Here is a 21,381-nt window from a genome sequence, read left to right on the forward strand (position 1 = left end):
TCCGCGTTTCTTAAAGTTAGTGTTCGGCCCTTGAGTACTCTGGGACTTCCTTAGGCTTTCCTCCGCCTTGATGTACTTCCCGGCTCTCTCTTGTAAATCGTTCATATTATCGGGTGCCCTCTTGGCTAGAGACCGGCGAAAGTTGTCGTCAGTGGTACCCTGCTGGAGGGCGATCATGGCCACCTTTTGATCTAGGTCCGGGACCTTCAAGGCTTCTTTAGTAAAACGATTCATATACTTCCGGAGTGATTCGTTCTTACCTTGATGCAAATTCATTAGAGAGGCAGAGCTCTTAGCATGTGTTTTGCTTCCAACAAATTGCCCTATGAAAGCCCTGCTCAAGTCAGTAAAACAAGAGATAGAATTAGGGGGTAGGCGACTATACCAATGTTGGGCCATCCCACTCAAGGTTTGGGGAAAAGCGCGGCACTTGATTGCTTCAGTGACGGGTTGGAGCAAAAGAGCGTTCATGAAGGTCCGAACATGATTAGCGGGATCACCCGTGCCATCGTAAGCTTTAATGGTTGGGAGCTTGAATTTTCGGGAAATCCTTGCACCCATGATTTCTTGCGTAAATGGGGGAACCGGGTTATCAGGATCGCCTGCCGGTAGCAAGTGAATTTGATTCATCACGGTTTGTCGAGGGTTTTCATCCCTAGATTCTGGGGGTTGCATCCTTGCCTGATCTCTTTTTAACCGTGCGATTTCCTCTTCATGGGCCCGGATCCTTTCCTCATAGGTTATTGGCCCCCGGGGCTCATTAGTTTCTTGCCTATGGCGGCGTCGACGGTGCCGAGTATGATCGGTTTCTCTCCTCCTTCGAGGGGGGGTATCACGCTCTTGCTCCGACTCCGAGGAGTCGTAATCAGTTACGTGCACATAGTCATCACCCGTGCCTCCACGAGTGGTTGTCGTGACGGTTGAGTAATGCGTGCCGGCGTCGGTGACGGTTGCAATTACTCGAGTCAGAGGGGGCAGCGAGCCAAAAGTCAGGGGAGTAGTAGTTTGAGCAATGGTCGTACCAAGCGGGAGGGAGGTAGTTACAGGGGTTGATTCAGTCGAGACTCCGGTGGTGGTTCGACTGCGTGGAACATGGATTTCTGAACGTGGTCCGGTCGGGTTCGTCATGGTTGTTGTTGGTTTCCCACAGACGGCGCCAAATGTTGTAGAACTAAAAACGGGGGTGAGCGATTCGTGCTTTGGACTAGTCTCGATGCGAGATGCCTACGTATCCTCTGCTAGGAGAAGAATCAAGTCCAAAACGTAGTTCTAGTTATGAGGGGTAGAGCCCTTTATATAGGCGCTTCGGAGTCAGAAGTCGGATGGAAGTAAGATTCCGTGTATCAGACTTCTTATCGAAGTATGCCTCGAGGCAAGAGATAGGATAGAACTCTTATCCTTTCGTTGCTGATATTTATCCGAACTCCGGGATGTTTATCTGTTAGAATCAGATGTATTATAGAATTTGGACTTGTAACTGGTCCTCTGACTGGGCCTCTATTAATTAATTACGAAATTAATTAATATTTAAGAGCCTCAGGCCCTATTTAACTGGGCTTCAGTGTTCTTGGGCTTTTAATATCTAATAATAATTAAATATTACTTCTGACCCATATCAATATTTGATACTCATAATTCTTTCTTTAGGATACAAACTGAAATATCTCAGCCATCGAATAAATTCTGAGGTATAAAAATGATTAGAAATGCGGGTTTTGGTAGATTTCAATCTGACTTCTAATGAAGCTCCTCCAATTTGGTTGATGATAGAATGCTTTTAATTTGTACTATGAAACAGGAACAAATAACACCTAAACAAAACTTCACACAGGAACAAATAACACCTAAACAAGATGTACTCCACTTATTATCGAGGTCATTAAAACTTATGTAACCATGTAAAATGCACAAATGTATGATACTTGATTTCCGCAACTACTATAAAATCTAATGCCCCTTTCTCCAGATAAGTATGCCTTTTAAACTGAAGTCATGTACAGCACATCAAAAAAACTGAATGCATATAAACAGATGAATAAAATGACAAGCAACTTCAGTCTTCATTCCTTTTTACTTGACGGTCATATACCAACTTGATCAGCAGAACAATGACGAAAATAAAGAAGAAGGAACCTATGAGGCAAACAGTTATTGCAATGGCTAGAGAGTGAGATAACACCAAATATGTTCCTGTAATGAAGGTCAACATCATCGCCATAATGGAAACAATATTGAGCCCAACTGATGCAGCATTGAGCTTCGACACTTGGTGTGGATCTTCATACATAGATTCGAGAAAATATAGAAACAAAGAGCATGTTGATAGTAGCAAAGCTAACGCGTCTGATACCATGAATGCGTTGAAAGCTGTCTTCCGTGTCAGAACCACCAATCCTTCATCAACTTCCCCACTTTGATGGAGACCACCCGGCATCGTAAATCCTACCGTGAAAGTCACGGTAGTGATAAGCGCGGTAACTATTATCTGTGTGTTGGTCCTCTTTTTATATCTTTCAAGATCTTTCTTCATGCGTCCATGCTTTGCATCCATCAATAATTTCTTTTCTTCATTGAATATCACATCTTTTGTCTCCCGTCTACTTGGGCGCACTGAACTCTCATCAATATCCGTTTTCTTCTCCATATTTTTTACCCAAAACTTCCAAGACTTAGTAGTCTGGACATCATCAAGCGCAATTTTAATTTGTACCTAGAAATAAAGGACCGTCAATTACTAATATTGTAAATGATTTTGAAAGGTCCTTTGTGTATGTCTTTGTTAAGACTTTACTCATTTATAGTAAGCAAGGTTATTCTCACAATCGACCCTGGTATTAAGCATATATAATTTTTCTATAAGTTTAATTAGCATTATATTTATATTGTTAGTTGACATATTCGTTAAGATGAGATATAAAAAACAAAGTTTTCATATTTTAGTAAAAACAAACTCGGAATTTTTAATTATGTACCTGATCAGCAATGATTTCTTCTTGAAAATACAGCATGTCTCGTGGAGTCCACTTTTTCTTGTTTTTTGCCATTGTATCAAGTCCTTTATGTTTTATGAGTTCTGGTATGAAACAGCCATTGGAGATGAGCAGATGAAGAGGTGTATCGCCATTGGCATCTTGCTGTTCCAAAATCTTGTCCTTGTACTTTTCTGGACAATACTTTAAAATACCCTGTATCATCTCTTTTTTATTGTTAGTTGCTGCCAAGTGTAGTATATTCTGACCATTTTTATTAACAGCTGTGTAGGCAGAAGATGAAGCTGGCCATGATTGCATGAGTCTTATCACCGTCGAAGTGTATTTGCATTCAGCTGCTAGATGAAATGGTGTTGATACCATATCTCCATACACAAATTGATATTTAACATCCTTCAGCGCTTTTATGATGACATCAAGTATTGAAACAAATTCTTGATACGCAGCATAATGAAGTGGTGTCCACCCTTGATCATCGGCAAAAGTTACAAGATGTTTGGCTTCTCCCAAGATGCGTATCACAGAATCTGAGAACAAAATAAAAGTAAGGTACAGAATTTTTTACTGGTCAAAACTTAAATTTAGTTTGTATCAATATATTTGTATGTTAATGGTAGTAAATACTAAAGAGGACCAACTTTTTTTAGTAAGCAAGCTTATAAGCTTTCAAAAGTATACATTCTAATAAATTTTGGGGTGAGACATCAATGTAATGTAGAAAGAGTGTTGTAAGATTAATGGATATTATTATTTGTTCATACTTGCTACATTAACCCACAAGAATCAACGAGATCACATTTATATAATAAGTATTGATACGTACCTTCATCACGCCTGTTAATAGCAATAATCAGGGCAACCACACCTTTATGACCGGTGGTAATTCCAGCTTCATAAGTTTCAGATAGCAATCTGACGATGTCTGTGTACTCCTTATCGATGGCTTTATAGATTAAACGCATGAGACTATTTTTACTTCCACGACCATGTTGATAGGCAGGATTTTCTCGTAAGATCAGTTCAACAGTATCCACATAATTTCTGTCTACTGCTAATTCCAAAACAGTGTGTCCGGACATGTCAGTTTTATTAAATAATGCTTCAAAACTGACATTTGGTCTGTCCTCTGCATTACTCCAGCGTTTGGCTGCATCGATCATCATCCCAATGACATCTCTGTCTTCTTCCTTCGCTGCAAGTCAAGTGGAAATGTCAACTATACAGATACTACCTTCAGTGTGTATACACTTTGCTAGTTTTTTCTAGTGTATCTCTTCCTAGAGCTAATAAGATATATAAGTATTGCAAAAAACGGGTCTCGAAGGCATTGTGAAATTGTTGTACATACATACCTCGGTGGATATTAAGAATAGCAGCATGCAAAGCTGTCGTACTACCAGCAGGGCCATCTAAACACAGAGCTGTGCAAGTAGTACAGATCACTTTTATTATATCATAGGACCCTTTATCCACAGCTATATAGATTGGCATTTTACCTTCATCATTTGGAAAATGTCTACCACTTGGATCCGCCTCTACTAAGAGCTTAACAATAGCCACATTACCCTTATTGACTGCTACGTGTAAGGCAGTGTTCCGCTTTTGAGCAGTCACTTGCCTAACAAAAGCATTTAAGAAACCAACTGGATCCTCATTAGCTGAAGAAGAGGACAAATGTCTGGCTGCATTGACGAGGACCTCAACCACTTCGGTGTGTCCATGATGTGCTGCAAGGTGAAGCGAAGTCTGCTTTAATCTATCCAGCTTAACCAAAAGGTTTTTGTTTGCAAACTCTCTCACAATATATCGTACACGTTCTGTATCTCCCTTTTTTGCTTCAACATGAAGGATTGTTTCTCCCTCTTCATTCAGTATATCTGCTTCCATCTCCAATGCAGCTCTGGCATTAGCATCTCCAGCAATGGCATCAGGAAACCAATGGGCAACGGCATGAGTATTTTTGTACCTTTCTAGATCTTCTTTCATCCGTGCATGCTTTTCACGCATCATCAATTTTGTTTGTTTATTGAAAATCCTATCTTTGGTCTCTCGTTTACTTGGGAGCACGGAACTTACCAAAATATCCTCTTTCTGATTAATCTGGATTTCATCTAGTGCAACTTTGATTTGTACCTATATAAGGACGGCCAATGATCAACATTTATTTTGATTTGGGAACATACACTATTATCTTATTTGTGAGTGAATATTATTATCTTGTTTTTAGAACACTATTAATGACTTCAGTTCTGATATACTCTTATGGTTTGAAATACTAGAAAACGAGTCTTAACTGATAGACTGGGGTAGAAAGGAAAATTAGATTTTAGGTACCTGCTCATCAATAATTTGGTCTTCAAAATACAACATGTCCGGAGGAGTCCATTTCTCTTTGTTTTTCTTCACTATATCCAGCCCTTCATATTTCATGAGTTCGGGGACAAAACAACCACGGCGGATAAGAATATGAAGAGGTGTATTGCCACTGTTATCCTGCTTATTCACAAGCTCGTCCTTGTGCTTTTCTGGACAATAATTTAGTATACCTTCTATCATCTCTTTTTTACTTTGTAATGCGGCCAAGTGGAGTATATTCTGTCCATTTTTATCAACAGCAATATATGCTGAAGATGAAGATGGCCATAACTGCATAAGAAGTATTACTGTAGAAGTATATCCTTTCTCCGCTGCCACATGAAACGGTGTTAATATCATATCTTCATACAGAAATTGATTCTCAACTTCTTTTTGTGCTTTTATCAAGGGGTAAATTATTGCATCAAATTCGTGATATGCTGCATGGTGAAGTGCTGTCCAACCCAGATTGTCAACAAAGGTTACAAGCTCATCGGCACAATCATCCAACAGCCTGAAGACGGATTCTGAAAAACAAAACACATGAGACTGTTTATATTAAACAGATCAAGTTTTAGTGATTTTATATTGTCACAATAGTCAAATTCTTAATCCAGAAACAAACCTTTATAAGTTTAGGAATTGACATACTGATCATAGAAAGCATGGTCAATTACGCAGAAATATGAATTTTCAAAATTAATGGACTATTTGATGAATCTGGTGAGTGGATGACCAAAAGGGTTGACCTTGAAAGGCTAATCTCTGCATATTTAAAAGATTTATTTGAAACGAGTTCCATTTCTGGCTTTTAAGGTGCTATGAAAGGAATTAGGTGGGTAGTTTAAAAGAATGTCGAGCTGGTATGCAGGCTTTATTTTTTCATAAATATTTGAATGCAGTTTGCCTAAGATTGTGGCTCTTGTTTAAAAATGGTGGAGAGGTTCTACTGATTCATCATATCTGAATAAAACATGGGTTGATTGATTCTAAAGTGCAAGGAGCCGAAGGCTACAGGGGAATTCAGGCCTAAATATAAAATTATGCCTAAGACGCTAGTGAACAAGATGAAGCCTTTCTTAAGAGATATGATTCCTTAAATCAGAGCACTTTAGTACCAAAGAGATTGATTACACCCCAAATACGCTATGGTGACTTTAAAAGTGTTTTATGCCTCGGAGAATGGGGGTGGAGGTTAAGAGCGAGTCCAACAATGTCCTACTTGTAACCTTAAGTTTAATATAAAAAAATATGTCCCAATAATTTAGGATATATTTAAGTACAATGTGATTTATTCTCAATATATATTAAATATTTTATTATTAAAAGTTTACATTCATCATTGAATGACAATATAAAGTAGAGAGAGAAAGGGAGTATGTGTAATAATTTATTATAAAATATAAGACAGGAAAAGGAGAGAAATGTCTTAAAAATAAGGCGGGAAGAGATTGTGCTGGTGATATAAGACATGACTAAGACATTGTTGGATCAACTTTTATTATCAAATGTCTTAAATTCTAGTTTAGGATATCATATAAGCCATCTCTTAAAGATGGAACAATAGCCTTAATTCTAGACATAAGTAAGCTCACAATAGGGTCGAATGGATTTTATTAAAAAGAGTGATGCTAAAAATGGGTTTTTCTGATAAATGGGTTCACCACATTATGAGCTGTTTGACAAGTGTTTCTTTGGCATTCAAGATAAATGGGTTTTTCATGAACAAGACAGAAGTCGCCTTTAGCAAATATGATAAATGGTTTATTTCTCTGGAGCGCTGTTCATAGGAACCTGGGAGAGGCTGTTATGTAGACATTGTTATTGAAAAATTATATTTAATTGGCAGTACTGAATAAGAATCCTTCGTGCATACCCTGTTTGAGTGTGATGGAGCAAAGGTTTTTTGGGAGCATAGTGAGTTTAAAGTGACCATCCGCTTATGTGGGAGCATGGTGAGTTTAAAAAGACCATCAGGGATGCACCATTTGGCTGGTTCACCAATAAGGCTAGTGAACAAGAGTTTTATTCCATTGATTCTTTAACCCAATAAGAGTTTTGTTACGACAGGACCAATAAGGCTTGGTCCTGTTGGAATAAAATTATGTATGAACAAACTTCTGTTAACCCTGTAATGGTAGCTGCAGGGCATACAAACTTGTATATGAGTATTGTGGGTGTGCAAAAAGGGTATTTTTGCTCCAATCAATGTGTGGGGAGTAAAGAGTTCATCAAGTTGGATGCTAGCACCTGCTGGATTGGCAAGAATTAACTGTGATGCTAATGTTCAGGATGGGTGTCAAGTTGGTCGGGTGTAGTAATTAGAGAGATGCCACAGGAAAGCTGATGAAAAAGGAAGTAGAGGGAATGGAAGTGTAGCAGAAGCAAAGCCTGGCTTCTTAGGCCTCAGAAAAAAACTGATGGATTAATGTTAGAACTTTGAATTACAAAACTTGATTCAGAACTAATAAATATTAGAAAAACTGAATTTCGTCAATAAAAATAAATAATAGAATAATAAAATGAAATCATCTTATAAGCATAAATTGGACCAAGAACAATGTTATAATGTAATAGACTATATACCTCTTTTGCGGCCTTTAATAGCAGAAATCAAAGCCGCCATATCGTCGTATGAATAAGTAATATCAGCTCCTCTTTCGTAGCTGCTCGTGAGTAACTTGACAATATCTGTGTACTCTTTGTCCATGGCTCGGTAAATTAGAGGCATTAGATCAATAAAATCGGGAGCATTCCAAGATTGATATATTGGGTTTTCTGCTAATATTAGCTCAACTATATTAGCATAATTCCGGTCCACCGCCAGTTCTAAACAAGTGCATCTATTCTCGTCAGTTTTTCTAAATAATTCGACTGAATGTTCATACGTGTCCTCATCCCATTCATCTGAGTCCGAATCCTCCCCAGAACCCATCCATTTCATTGCTTTGATGATCACTCTAATCACATCTATGTCTTCTTTCTTGTCTGCAAAGGAAGTAAAAGTATGATGATCAAATATTCATTATAATATCTTTAAGATCTAAATATTGAATTTGGCAATTAATAAATAGAAATAATCTGGAGAGATTCAGGATTGCATTGATCCAACTCTGTTCATATTGATACGAGACTTTAATTGCGTTGTTAAATGATTCATGATCTTGAAATGTCTTTAGGCACACAATCACCTTTTGTACACATAAATAATGTTATTGTTTCAGTTCTGGAAATTGTTAGAGACTAATACTATCTGCAAATGTGTTTAACATCTTTGTGAACAAGGAATGCAAACAACTTATTATGAGGCAGAAAGTGTTAGCAAGAACTGAAATAAATTTAGCAACAGGGCATATTGAATTGTGACATATGTATAAACTACATACCTTGATCGAGATTCTTTATAGCAGCATGCAGAGCAGTACCACAGGGACCATCCAAATTAGATGGAGAAGTGCAAGTTGTACAGATCATCTTCACAATATCAGAGTAACCTTTTTCCGCGGCTATGTACATTGGCGTTTCACCTTTATTGTTTGGAAGATGTGGATCACTTGGGTCGGCCTCTAATAATATCTTAGTAGTAGCCAAGTTACCTTGCATCACCGCTATGTGTAAGGCAGTGTTCATATCTTTATCACCTTGCCTGAGGAAAGCTTGAAAAGAACTTACTGGACTTTGAGAATCATCATCATCAGAAGAAGATAAAAGTCTAGCTGCACCAATGAGGATCTCAACCACTTCATTATCGTGGTCGGGATCTTTGATAGCAGCGTGCAAAGCAGTTTTAACACCAGGACCTTTTAAAGAGGGAGCTGTGCAACTTGTACAGATTAATTTTACTATTTCCTTGTACCCTTTTTTCACAGCTATGTAAATTGGAGTTTTACCATCATTGTTTTGAATATGTGTATCACTTGGATCAGCCTCTACTAATAGCTTAACAATTGCTATATGATTATTTATGACGGCTATATGCAAGGCAGTGTCCATATCTTTGTCACCAAGCCTAAGGAAAGCTTGAAAAGAAGTTACTGGATTATCATCATCTGAAGGAGGCAAATTTCTAGCTGCATCAATGAGGACCTCAGCGACTTCAGTGTGTCCAAAATATGCAGCCCAAGTAAGTGCAGTCTCTTTTTGATTATCCAGTTTGACCAAAAGATTTTTGTGTGCAAACTCCCTCAAAATGAATCGCACATTTTCTAAATTTCCTTTCTTTGATTCAACATGAAGGATAGTTTCTTCATCTTTGTTCAGTCTATCAGCTTCCGTCTCCAATTTAGCTATGGCATCAGCATCTCCCGCAATGGCAGCCGCATACAAAACAGCTTTAATATCATAAATTTCATATAGTGCTCCACCAGGGTTCTTACCTATATTTGTGTATATAAAGAAGTGTCAAATGGAGAATCTAACACATTTATGTTGTGTTTGGTTGGTGTCACAACTGTAAACTAAAGCTAATTATGAAAGAAAGAAGACTCCATTAAAGCTCTGTAAAATGTGTTTGTACATAGCTTTCTACTTTGTTTTTATTCTACTTGAATGAAATGTAACACACAGATATCTAATATATACACACCAACTCTGTAACTAACTTCTAAAACTAACTGCCACTACTTTGTTGAGCTGTCATTTCGGGACCACAGCTGTCACTCTGTTTTTCCCGCTTCTTCTCTTGATTCTTCTCACTACTAATATACTGAACATCCCCCCTCAAGTTAGGTGTATGAAACAGGTTGAACACACCTAACTTGGAGAGTAAATAACGCAGTTGGTATGAAGGTAAGGCCTTGGTGAATAAGTCTGCTGGTTGCTCTGTGGACGGAAGATGATGTGTAACCACAATTCCCTGTTTAATCTTCTGACGAATAAGATGGCAATCAATTTCAATGTGTTTTGTACGTTCATGAAACACTGAATTTGAGGCAATGTGAAGAGCAGACTGGTTGTCACAGTATAGAGAGACAGGAGTGAGATTAGGTACATACAACTCTTTGCATAGTGATAACAACCATGTAACTTCACAGCATGAATCTGCCATTGCTCTGTACTCAGCCTCTGCTGAGGAGCGTGAAACAGTATGCTGGCGTTTGCATTTCCAGGAGACTAATGAAGACCCCAATGTGACACAGAAGCCAGTGATAGACTGCCGAGTCTGTTTGCAGCTTCCCCAATCAGCATCCGTAAACACTCGCAGATTGAATGAGGAGTTGGATGACAACAGGATACCCTGGCCACATGTTTGTTTTAGATATTTAACCAACTTAAGAGCAGCCAACCAGTGAATTTCTTGTGGTTTATGCATGAACTGAGCCAGTATGTGTACAGAATAGGATAAGTCTGGGCGAGTAATAGTCAGATAAATCAAACGCCCAATCAACCTCCTATAAGCAGAGATATCAACAAGCAAGGGAGAGTTGGACTCTGCTGTCAGATTGTGGTTCTGATCTAAAGGTACTAAAGATGTCTTGGCCTCCTCATAACCAACATCCTTGATGATATCCATAGTGTACTTACGTTGATTCAAATAGATTCCAGCAGCTGAACGAGCAATTTCAATCCCCAGAAAGTATTTCAAGGGGCCCAAATCCTTGATTTTGAATTTGGTAGCAAGAAATTGAGTGACCTGAGTCATTAAGTCAGGTGCATTACCTGTTAATACCATATCGTCCACATACACTAGTAACACAACAAGCTTATTGTCTTTCTTGAAAACGAATAAACTTGAGTCACTGAAGGTTTGTGTGAATCCAAATTCAAGCAAAGCATCAGAAAGTATAGTAAACCATTCTCGAGGAGCCTGACGCAGCCCATATATTGACTTAATAAGTTTGCACACTAACTTCTGATTTGGAAATTGCTGTAAGACCTCTAGTGGAATGGGATACCCTTGAGGAATTTCCATAAACACTTCTTCATGCAAGAAGCCGTGTAAAAAGGCATTGGTAACATCAAGCTGTGTGATGGACCAATTATTCATTGCTGCCAGTGCAAGAACAACACGAAAGGTTGCCATTTTGGCTACTGGTGCAAACGTATCAAAGTAGTCCAAACCTTCTGTTTGTGTAAATCCCTTGGCTACAAGACGTGCCTTGTACCTGTCTATTTGACCATCAGGCAAATACTTCACTTTAAACAGCCATCGACAGCCAACTGCCTTTTTGTTAGGTGGGAGAGGTACAATTTGCCAGGTCTGGTTAGCTTCCATAGCAGCTAACTCAGTATTCATTGCAGTGCACCACTCACTTGATTTACTGGCTTGATTGAATGTCTGAGGCTCTTGAATTTTTGAAATATTAGCCAAAAAATGCTGATATGACTTGTCAAATGCAGAATATGAGACACAATTAGTCAAGTTTTGAGTTACAGTATTCTGCAGTTGTGGTGGCAGATTGGTGTAATCTTTAAACTTGACAGGAGCTTGCCTTTGTCTTTGAGGTCTTACTACATGAGTAGTAGCTTCACTGATAGGTATTGTAGACTCAGAATTATCTGTATTAACAGATACTGTAGGTGAAGATTGCATATTCTGCTCACTAGTATCAGTATTGATACTGCTGGGAGTTGGATAGCATGTGATGGGATCTGACTCCCATTCAACAGTAGAGTTGTTCACAAACAGTGGAGTGGTTTTCAAGGCAATGTCAGAAGTAATTTGTTGAAACGGAAACTGACTTTCATCAAAATACACATCTCTGGACACAAAGACTTGTCTGGTCTGCAGATTTAGAACTTTATATCCCTTTTTAGCATAGGGATACCGCAAGAAAACTCCTTTAATTCCTCTTGCTGCAAATTTGTCACTTGGTTGAGGAACTGTAGTTGCATAACACAGGCAGCCAAATATTCTAAGGCGAGAATAATCTGGCTTAGAATGAAACAGCACCTCATATGGTGACTTGCCTTGAAGTACAGGTGTGGGTGTTCGATTAATAAGATAGCAAGCAGTTAACACACAGTCTCCCCATAAAGTAAGAGGAACATTGGATTGAAACCGTAAGGCTCGTGCAACATTTAGAAGATGTCTGTGTCTTCTCTCCACAATTCCATTCTGTTGTGGAGAGTAAGGACACGTGGTTTGATGCACCACACCATTTTGTGCAAACAAGTTAGTCACAGTTTGATTAACAAACTCAGTACCATTATCTGAACGCACAACTTTAACAGATGTCTTGAACTGATTTATAACATAACTGAGAAAATCAGATATAATACGACTAACACCAATTTTATCTGGTAGCAGAAAAACCCATGCAGCACGAGACATGTCATCAACAATTGTTAAAAAATAAGAACAACTGCCATGAGTCTTAATTCGATATGGTCCCCATAAGTCCATATGGACAAGATCAAACACATTTGAACTACAAGACTCACTATTAGCAAAAGGATTTCTAACTTGTTTTGACAGATGACAAATATCACAAGTGTGATTGACAGAAGATTTACACTGAAAAGGAAACAATTTCAGAACAGACATAGGCACATGGCCAGTTCTGGCATGCCAGAGATTAGTATCTGCAGAATGAGAGGCAACAGCTGAACAAGAGGATGTAGAAGATAGTTTGCAAGCATTTAGAATGTAGAGACCATGGACAGCTTTACCAATCTCTAGGTCCCTCATCAAGGTAGGGGCCTGAAGAAAGCAACAATCATTCTTAAACACAATAGAAGACACTGAATCAGTCACAAATTTGGAGACTGAAAACAAGTTATAATGAAACTGAGGCACACACAGTACATTGTGAAGTGTAATATGAGAGTTAATAGAGATAGATCCCATATGAGTGACAGGTGCAGTGTGACCATTAGGAAGGTATAATAGAGACTGACATGTCACAATATCAGAAAATAGATGTAGATGAGGTGTTACATGATCAGTGGCACCTGTGTCAACAATCCACTCAAAATCCTTGTAGGAATTATTGTGCACATGACTAGCAAAATGCAGAAATGTACCTGCAAACTGAGTACTATTGACAGTAGCATATGGATTTGTCTCAGCAGCTGGTTGAACAGAGGTATGATTTAGTAGCTGTAGAAGTTGCTTGTACTGACTTTCAGAAAATTGAAAGTTGCAAGTTGATGCATCAGACTGAGATATAGTAGATTTTGTCTGAGAATTATCAGCACTCTGAGAGACTTGAGCAGCTACAGCATTCCTGTTGGACAGATGTTTTGGCTTAGGCTTGGGTTTACCATACATTTTGTGCCACTCAGGATAACCATGCAGACAAAAGCATTTATCCTTGGCATGTCCTTGCATGTGGCAGTAGTCACAGTAGATAAGCACATCAGACTGAGCCTTCTTGACTCCTTTCACAAATGTAGTCTTGGACTTGACTGCTAAGGCTACACTGTCAGCAGATGGATGAGAACTACTAGCAATCCCTCTCTGATTTTCCTCTTGCAACAGTATGGAATAGCATTTGCTAAGAGAAGGTAATGGATTCATTAAAAGAATCTGTCCACGAATAGAAGTGAACGTGTCATTTAGTCCCATCAAGAACTGCTCTAACTGTAAAGACTGTTCATGAGCATCCAGTTGAGCATTGATTGTACAGGTACACTTGCCACAGCATCTAGGAGAAGTAGTCATAGAAGACAATTCTTCTTGCAATGTCCTGTATTTAGTAAAGTAGGCAGAAATAGACAAACTATCCTGAGAGAGATGAGACAGTTCTTTCCTGAGGGCAAACAATTTAGGCACATTAGTCTGAGCATAACGAATACGTAATTCATCCCAAATTGCCTTTGCAGATTTCATATACTGAATGCTATTGCGAATAGATTCAGTCACAGAATTAAGGAGCCAGGATGTCACCATATTGTTACACCTGTTCCAATGTCCATACAAATTGGATGTAGATGGAGGTGAAGTATAAGTTCCATCCACAAAACCGATCTTAAACTTGGAAGAAAGAGCAATATCCATGGCACGTTGCCACTGACTATAATTGTGTTCATCAAGAAGCACAGTAGTAAGTATCAAGCCTGGATTATCCGAAGGATGAATGTAGTATGGATGATTAACATCAATTGCAGTTATAGAACCTATCGTAGCAGATGAATAGGACGCAACTGTAGACATGACTAAAAACACAGAATCACAGCAGATTCAAGCAAGATTTGGAGAGAATCGTGTTGATTAACACAAATCACAGCACAAACAAGCAGTAAATCACAACAACAAGTACCAGAAGAGCAATTAAACCACGAATTACACCTCTGATCAAAGAACGAAAAACCAGATCTGAAACAGCAGAAAAACCTAAAAAAAACACCAGATGTGAGATCAGAAAGAACGGCTTATCTGAAGTCACAAAGGAGATGCGGAATGATTAGACGCGATCGAGACGCTCTGATACCATGTCACAACTGTAAACTAAAGCTAATTATGAAAGAAAGAAGACTCCATTAAAGCTCTGTAAAATGTGTTTGTACATAGCTTTCTACTTTGTTTTTATTCTACTTGAATGAAATGTAACACACAGATATCTAATATATACACACCAACTCTGTAACTAACTTCTAAAACTAACTGCCACTACTTTGTTGAGCTGTCATTTCGGGACCACAGCTGTCACTCTGTTTTTCCCGCTTCTTCTCTTGATTCTTCTCACTACTAATATACTGAACAGTTGGGGTGAATGATTCCGGAAGGATTGGAATGAAAAATGAACTATGTTATGGACAATTGTTAAGAAATTTCATTCCTCCCTCCATTCCATTCCTTACATCATATGTTAGAGATCACATCTTCAATTTGAGATGGAATGCTTCATTCTCTCCTACCCCCAATTTCTTCTCAAATCTCATCATAACAATATTACATTCACTTAATTTTTTTTAAAACTTCCCTCCTATCACTATTAGCTTCAAGTAATTTTACTCATTCTATTCCATTCCATTCTTCGTATCAACTACATACTAGGGGTCGGACTAAATACTCTGAGGAATCATCATGACATTGAATAGTGAAGAAGATTATAACAGAAAAGAAACTGGATTTATATAGCTTAAAAACACAAAAAGGGGCATACCTTGATCGAGATTCTTTATACGCAGAGCCGTATTACCATCAGGTCCGTCCAAAGATTGAGCTGGGCATGTTGTAGAGATTATCTCTACTATATCGTTGTACCCCTTTTCCACAGCTATGTACAATGGTGTTTTACCTTTATGGTTTTGAACATGTGTATCACCTGGATCGGCCTCTAGTAATAGCTTAACAATTGCAATATGATTATTGATGACTGCTATATGTAAGGCAGTATCCATATCTTTGTCACCGAGCCTAAGGAAAGCTTGAAAAGAAGTTACTGGATTATCATTAGCTGAAGGAGGCAAATATCTAGCTGCATCAATTAGGGTCTCAGCCACTTCAGTGTGTACTTTAGACAAAGCCAAGTGAAGTGCAGTCTGTTTAAATTTGTTAAGCTTGACCAGAAGGTTTTTTTCTGCAAACTCCCTCAATATAAACCGCACGTGTTCTGTATTTCCGTTTTCGGACTCTGTGTGAAGGATAGTTTCTTCGTATCCGTTCAGTTTATCAGCATGCATTTCCAACGCAGCTATAGCATCAGCATCTCCAGCAATGGCAGCGGCATACAGAGCATCTTTATCCATAATCTTGTAGAGGCTTCCACCAGGGCTCTTAGCTATAAAAATAAAAAAGTGTCAAATTAAACAGCGAAGAAGATTTTAACAAATGCAAAATAGGTTTTAGCTTACATAACAAAAAGAAGTATATATCCCTATAGATAGTATATTATTATCTTTACAGAAAAGAGTGTTTAAAGAGCATACCTTGATCCAGATTTTGAATACGCACAACAGTACTACCATGAGGTCCAAGCAAAGATGGAGCAGTGCAAGTTGTAGAGATGATCTCTGCTATATCATTGAGCCCTTCTTCCACAGCTATGTACATTGGTGTTTTATCATCATCGTTTTGAATATGTGTATCAGTCGGGTCGGCCTCTACTAGTAGCTTAACAATATCCAGGTGACCATACTTGACTGCTGCGTGTAAGGCGGTGTCCATGTCTTTATCACCTTGCCTGAGAAAAGCTTGAAAAGAAGTCACTGAATTATCATCACCATCTGAAGGAGGAGGCGGCAAATGGCGAGCTGCATCAATGAGGATCTCAGCCACTTGTTTGTGTCCTCCTCGATATATAGCTAAGTGTAGTGCTGAATGCTTATATCTAGTAAGCTTAGTCAAAAGATTTTTGTGTGGAAATTCCCTCAAAATGAATCTCACACGTTCTGTATTTCCCTTCTGGGATTGCAGGTGAAGGATAGTTTCTTCATCTTGGAACAGTGTATCAGCTTCCATCTCCAATTGAGCAATGGCAGCAGCATCTGCGGCCATGGCAGCATCGAAGAGAGTATCCAGATCCATAACTATATCTTTACTCTACCACGGCTCCTGCCTGCTGGACTTTCTCGGATTATGAAAATGCTAGTTATGTAATTGGAAGCTTGGTGTTGGCTTTATATCAACAAGATGTTGACCAACCAAAATGCTAAGTCGTGCTCATGTAAATTGGTTGTTGGGTTTGTTAACGAAGATGCATCATAATTTTGCATCTCCGGCAATGGCAGCGTCATACAAAGCATTCGTAGCCATAGTTCTATATCACTGATTGAATCAGTCGATTAATGGAAGAAAAACTACAGGGGTGCTAAGTTATGCAGAATTACTTATGGAAGCTGCAGCTTGGGCTGTGCTCTAAAATAAGATATTAACTAACAAATACTATTAGCAATCCGTTTCATACGGCATTGTATAATGGAACCGTTTGGGCAAAATTAAAAAAAGTGACTTCTTGCTTAAACTAGAGAAGTGGAGCAGAAGTAAGAAGTAAATAAGTGAATAAAGTGTTTGGAAAAGAAGCAGAAGCTGTGAGAGAGAAGCTATGATTCTCAGCTTCTTAAAAGTGCTTCTTTACACGGGTCAACGAAAGCCGAAGCCAGAAGCAGCTTCTACTTCTGGCAAACAAACAGGCCCAATATCTACAATCCCTGCTGCTGCATGTGGCCAGGTATGTAGTAGACTTTTCAGATGATTGGGTTGGAGGTAAATAAACAAGTCCCCCACATGTGATAAGAACGATACGAGTCTACCATTACATAACACAGGCTTGTCACCGAAAGTTCTGTACGAGCCCCGAGCTAACTAATATAATCAATATCATCGAAAAATAATATCTTGTTGGTTGCAAATTTAGCCTATAATTATAACTAATCCCGTCAAAGATAGCTATAATATATCACTATTCTAATATGTTTTTAATTTGCATGTCATCCCAAAAATGTCAACTGTATAAAAATTTAATAATGATACGATTCCCTAATTATTTACTTTCTGCAAAAGTCTCCTTGACTGAGTATGCAATTATTGTGTCTAAACAGCTGCGTGCTTACTGAAAGTTTCAGATTAATTAACTTATAATCAAGATTGATTATTACTTTCGACCTGTAACTACCTTTTTTTGTTTAAAAATGTCGTTGCATTGTGCATAGCTACAACCGAGTCAAATAATTCATTAACTAGCTCGGGATGAAATAGAGAGAGAATGAAAAAAATGTACTCTAATAACATCATGTTAGATTAGAAAAATATATTTGATTTTCATTCTTTCAATTATTTCATTGTTGCTATTTTAATTAAAATTTTAACATATTTCAGAAGAATTTTTAAGTAGTATGATAGACTCGGCCTAACTTCTGTCAAATATGTATTACGACATTAATTAAGTTAAAGTATATAGCTAACTGGGTTGTTTGTGCTTGCATATATGCCAAAATATGTATATATTGCAAACCTAATTTTACAAACTAAAAATTAAACTCAACTGAAGGTAAGATATGTGGCATTTTTTTGATAGTATGATGATATATGTGCTAGCATTTGCATTAGTACCCCTGCTTTGAGCTTCTACATTGGCACCGCCACTGCTTCTTTTAATCGGATCAATCACGTCAATTTGTAGCACCGCCACTGCTCCTGAGTTTTTTCGTGCTTAGGGTTTTAGAGAATCGAGCAGGAAGGGTAAGATGGGTTTATAGTATAATAACCCCACGTTTTGGTATTATTTGCTAACGCGGTAAGACAGATTTACCGGAAGTTAGCAAGAACACCCATAATGCTTAAAAATTATATTCACAGTGCATTATATGGCTACTTTTATTTTGTGGACATTAAAGTGCAAAAAAATTATTTTATAAGCCAACAAACTGCAATTTACTCTAATATTTATCACAAAAAAATTAAACTCATTCATATCTAGCGACTATTATCTCATAATTTCTTTTTGGGAATTTATCAAATATACTACTTTTTAGGATCTTATTTGCAAAAATACCATCTTCCTAAATTAATTGCATATTTACTAAACTAAGTTTCTAAATTGCAAAAATACTACCCCCTCCCCCCTGCAACTAAATGCAACCTCAAATACAACTGAATGCCTGATTTCAAGTTCCACTTTTCAAATGTCATTTTCGACCTCATCCTTGGAATCCATATATATATATATATATATATATATATATATATATATATATATATAGATTCTGAAAATCTGGTCGAAAATGACATTTGGAGACTGGAACTTGAAATCAGGCATTTAGTTGCATTCAGTTGCATTTGGTTGCATTCAGTTGATTCTATTTTGATCTAATGGCCCCGCCAGGGGCACCCATACATCAGTTGTAATTTACAGTTTTCAGTTGCATTTAGTTGCTTATGAGATTGCATATTCAGTTGAATATTGCCCCTGCGGGGCCTGCAACCCAAATCCACCACAATATCACCCCACCCTAAAAAAATTCAGTTGCTTATGAGGTTGCATTCAGTTGATTCTATTTTGATCTAATGGCCCCGCCAGGGGCACCCATACATCAATGGTAACTTACAGTTTTCAGTTGCATATGAGATTGCATTCAACCATATGCAACTGAATGCAACCTCATATGCAACTGAATGCCTGATTTCAAGTTCCAGTTCTCAAATGTCATTTTCGACCTCATCCTTGGAATCCATATATATATATATATATATATATATATATATGGATTCCAAGGATGAGGTCGAAAATGACATTTGAGAACTGGAACTTGAAATCAGGAGTTGCAGTTGCATGTGGTTGCATTCAGTTGCAGAAGGGAGGGGTAGTATTTTTGCAATTTAGAAACTTAGTGTAGTAAAACTGCAAATAGCTATTCTTGAGAAAAGTAAATTTGCAAAAATTTACTTTTTCCTATATATTTATGAAAAAACCCCTTTTTCCTACACAAATTTTTATATAATTTTTCATTTCATTGTCTACTCGTTCCATTCTATCCGGGTGAACACAACCTAAAAATTTGAATTTGGACAAAATTTGTTCAATAAAACTTTATTTAACAATGTTTGATTGCTTTAAATTTTGTTCAAATTCATTAATATATCTTAACACCATCCAAAACCATACATGTTTGTTATCCTTCGAGGCCCCATTCATGTAAAGAGACTTTTGGAGCTAGTTGACAATTGACATGCAAAACAACCGGTTTCATACGTCTATCTGTCATCTACTCACCACAATAATTGATGTAATTATACCTAAGAGATAATCAATCATACTTGAGCAAATTCGAAAAAAGTAAAAACATAAATTTTATTTATCATTCCATCCTCTTTATAAAAGTCTCCTTTCGAAATAAAATTGGATTAGTAGAGAAAAATTTATATATAATCTTTCAAATATATCGGTGTATTTATTATTATGTTATTATTTTTAAGATAATAACTAGGAGAATTCAGAATTGTTTGATTTCTTCCCATCTGTGTCCACTCCATCTCCAATTCAGCATCAGGGACAACGCAGTCATCGAAAGTCTGCCAGTTGAACAAGCTACACCAACTGTTGTAAACTCTTAAATTTAAGTGAAAAATTTCACAAGAAACTTTTTTGGGAGGACATGATGCTCCTAATCCAACATTACTTAAACAGAGGCTTGATGAGTTGATGTATAGTTGTATACTAAACCCGTTTACTGCGGCAATTTCTATTCTGGAGTCCACTGCTACATGTGGCCACTATCATTTCTCACAACCTCATTAGTTCCTATTTAATTAACTTAAACCAACTCTCTTGATGGATTTAAAAAGAGTAAATTTCAAAGATGTGGCTACATTTTGTTGGAAATATTAAACTATTAGCGCAACAATGAGGCAGTTATATATCAGGAATTAAAAAGAACAGGCAAGGCACCAAATAACGAAACAATACACGAAGGCAAAACAGAAATATAATCAGTACCTTAAATCGACAAGAAAAGACAGAAATCACTTAGCTTGCGAAGCTTTATCAAATACTGATCAAAATCAGAATAACAGCTGAGTCGCCTAGCCCTTGAAAAGCCTAGACTATTCTTGACACGATAATTGCCCCACTTACGCTGTGTTGGGTTGCAGCAATATCGCCTCCAGGATAAAACAGATCAGATCAACTTGTTCACGGACACGCAATTGATCAACAGTGACCTGACCTCAGTTCGCCCAGAAAACCTATGCAATCTGTTCTGTATGTATTTTTGCAGAGAGAAAATAGAGAAGAGTAGCAGCTAGGGTTTTTTATCTTTTTGTTATCAGTATCTCTCACAAAACGTTTTGATTCTGTATATAATACAAAATAAAACGTAACTGAAGATATGGCATTAATTACAATAAATATTCTGACTTCAATTGTTTTATTTTAATTGAATATATATCAGTACATTCACCACTCAGGGGCACGTACATTCACCACTCAGGGGCACGTACATTCATATTAAAATAATATTATAAGTCAGGATTTATTTAATTAAAACAGTGGTAAAATTCCTCGCCCAGGTCGCCTCGTGTACGCGAGACGCCGAGACATTCGCCCTTCGACCCGACCCGAGTCGAGGCGTGGCGGGGAGGCGGCGGCGGCGCGCGCGTGTGTGCGCGCGCGAGGCGCTCACTACAACCTTGCACACCCACATGCCTTGGTAG

General features: G+C 37.8%; 1 protein-coding gene across 1 annotated transcript in view; it reads right to left on the reverse strand.

The window, feature by feature from the left end:
* Positions 1-1,957: 1,957 nt before the first annotated feature.
* Positions 1,958-21,381, reverse strand: part of LOC108207159 (uncharacterized) — an 89,182-nt gene continuing 69,758 nt past the window's right edge. The window contains exons 5-13 of the mRNA XM_064086722.1: positions 15,395-16,012; positions 8,732-9,721; positions 7,932-8,333; positions 5,321-5,872; positions 4,487-5,119; positions 4,343-4,411; positions 3,814-4,182; positions 2,973-3,517; positions 1,958-2,710 (exon numbers count right to left, since the gene is read on the reverse strand). Coding sequence (XP_063942792.1) covers positions 2,054-2,710; positions 2,973-3,517; positions 3,814-4,182; positions 4,343-4,411; positions 4,487-5,119; positions 5,321-5,872; positions 7,932-8,333; positions 8,732-9,721; positions 15,395-16,012 — 4,835 coding nt within the window. The 3' untranslated portion in view covers positions 1,958-2,053. The remainder of the gene's footprint in view (positions 2,711-2,972; positions 3,518-3,813; positions 4,183-4,342; positions 4,412-4,486; positions 5,120-5,320; positions 5,873-7,931; positions 8,334-8,731; positions 9,722-15,394; positions 16,013-21,381) is intronic.

This window comes from Daucus carota, chromosome 2 (assembly GCF_001625215.2).
Source record: "Daucus carota subsp. sativus chromosome 2, DH1 v3.0, whole genome shotgun sequence".
Classification (NCBI taxonomy): domain Eukaryota; kingdom Viridiplantae; phylum Streptophyta; class Magnoliopsida; order Apiales; family Apiaceae; genus Daucus; species Daucus carota.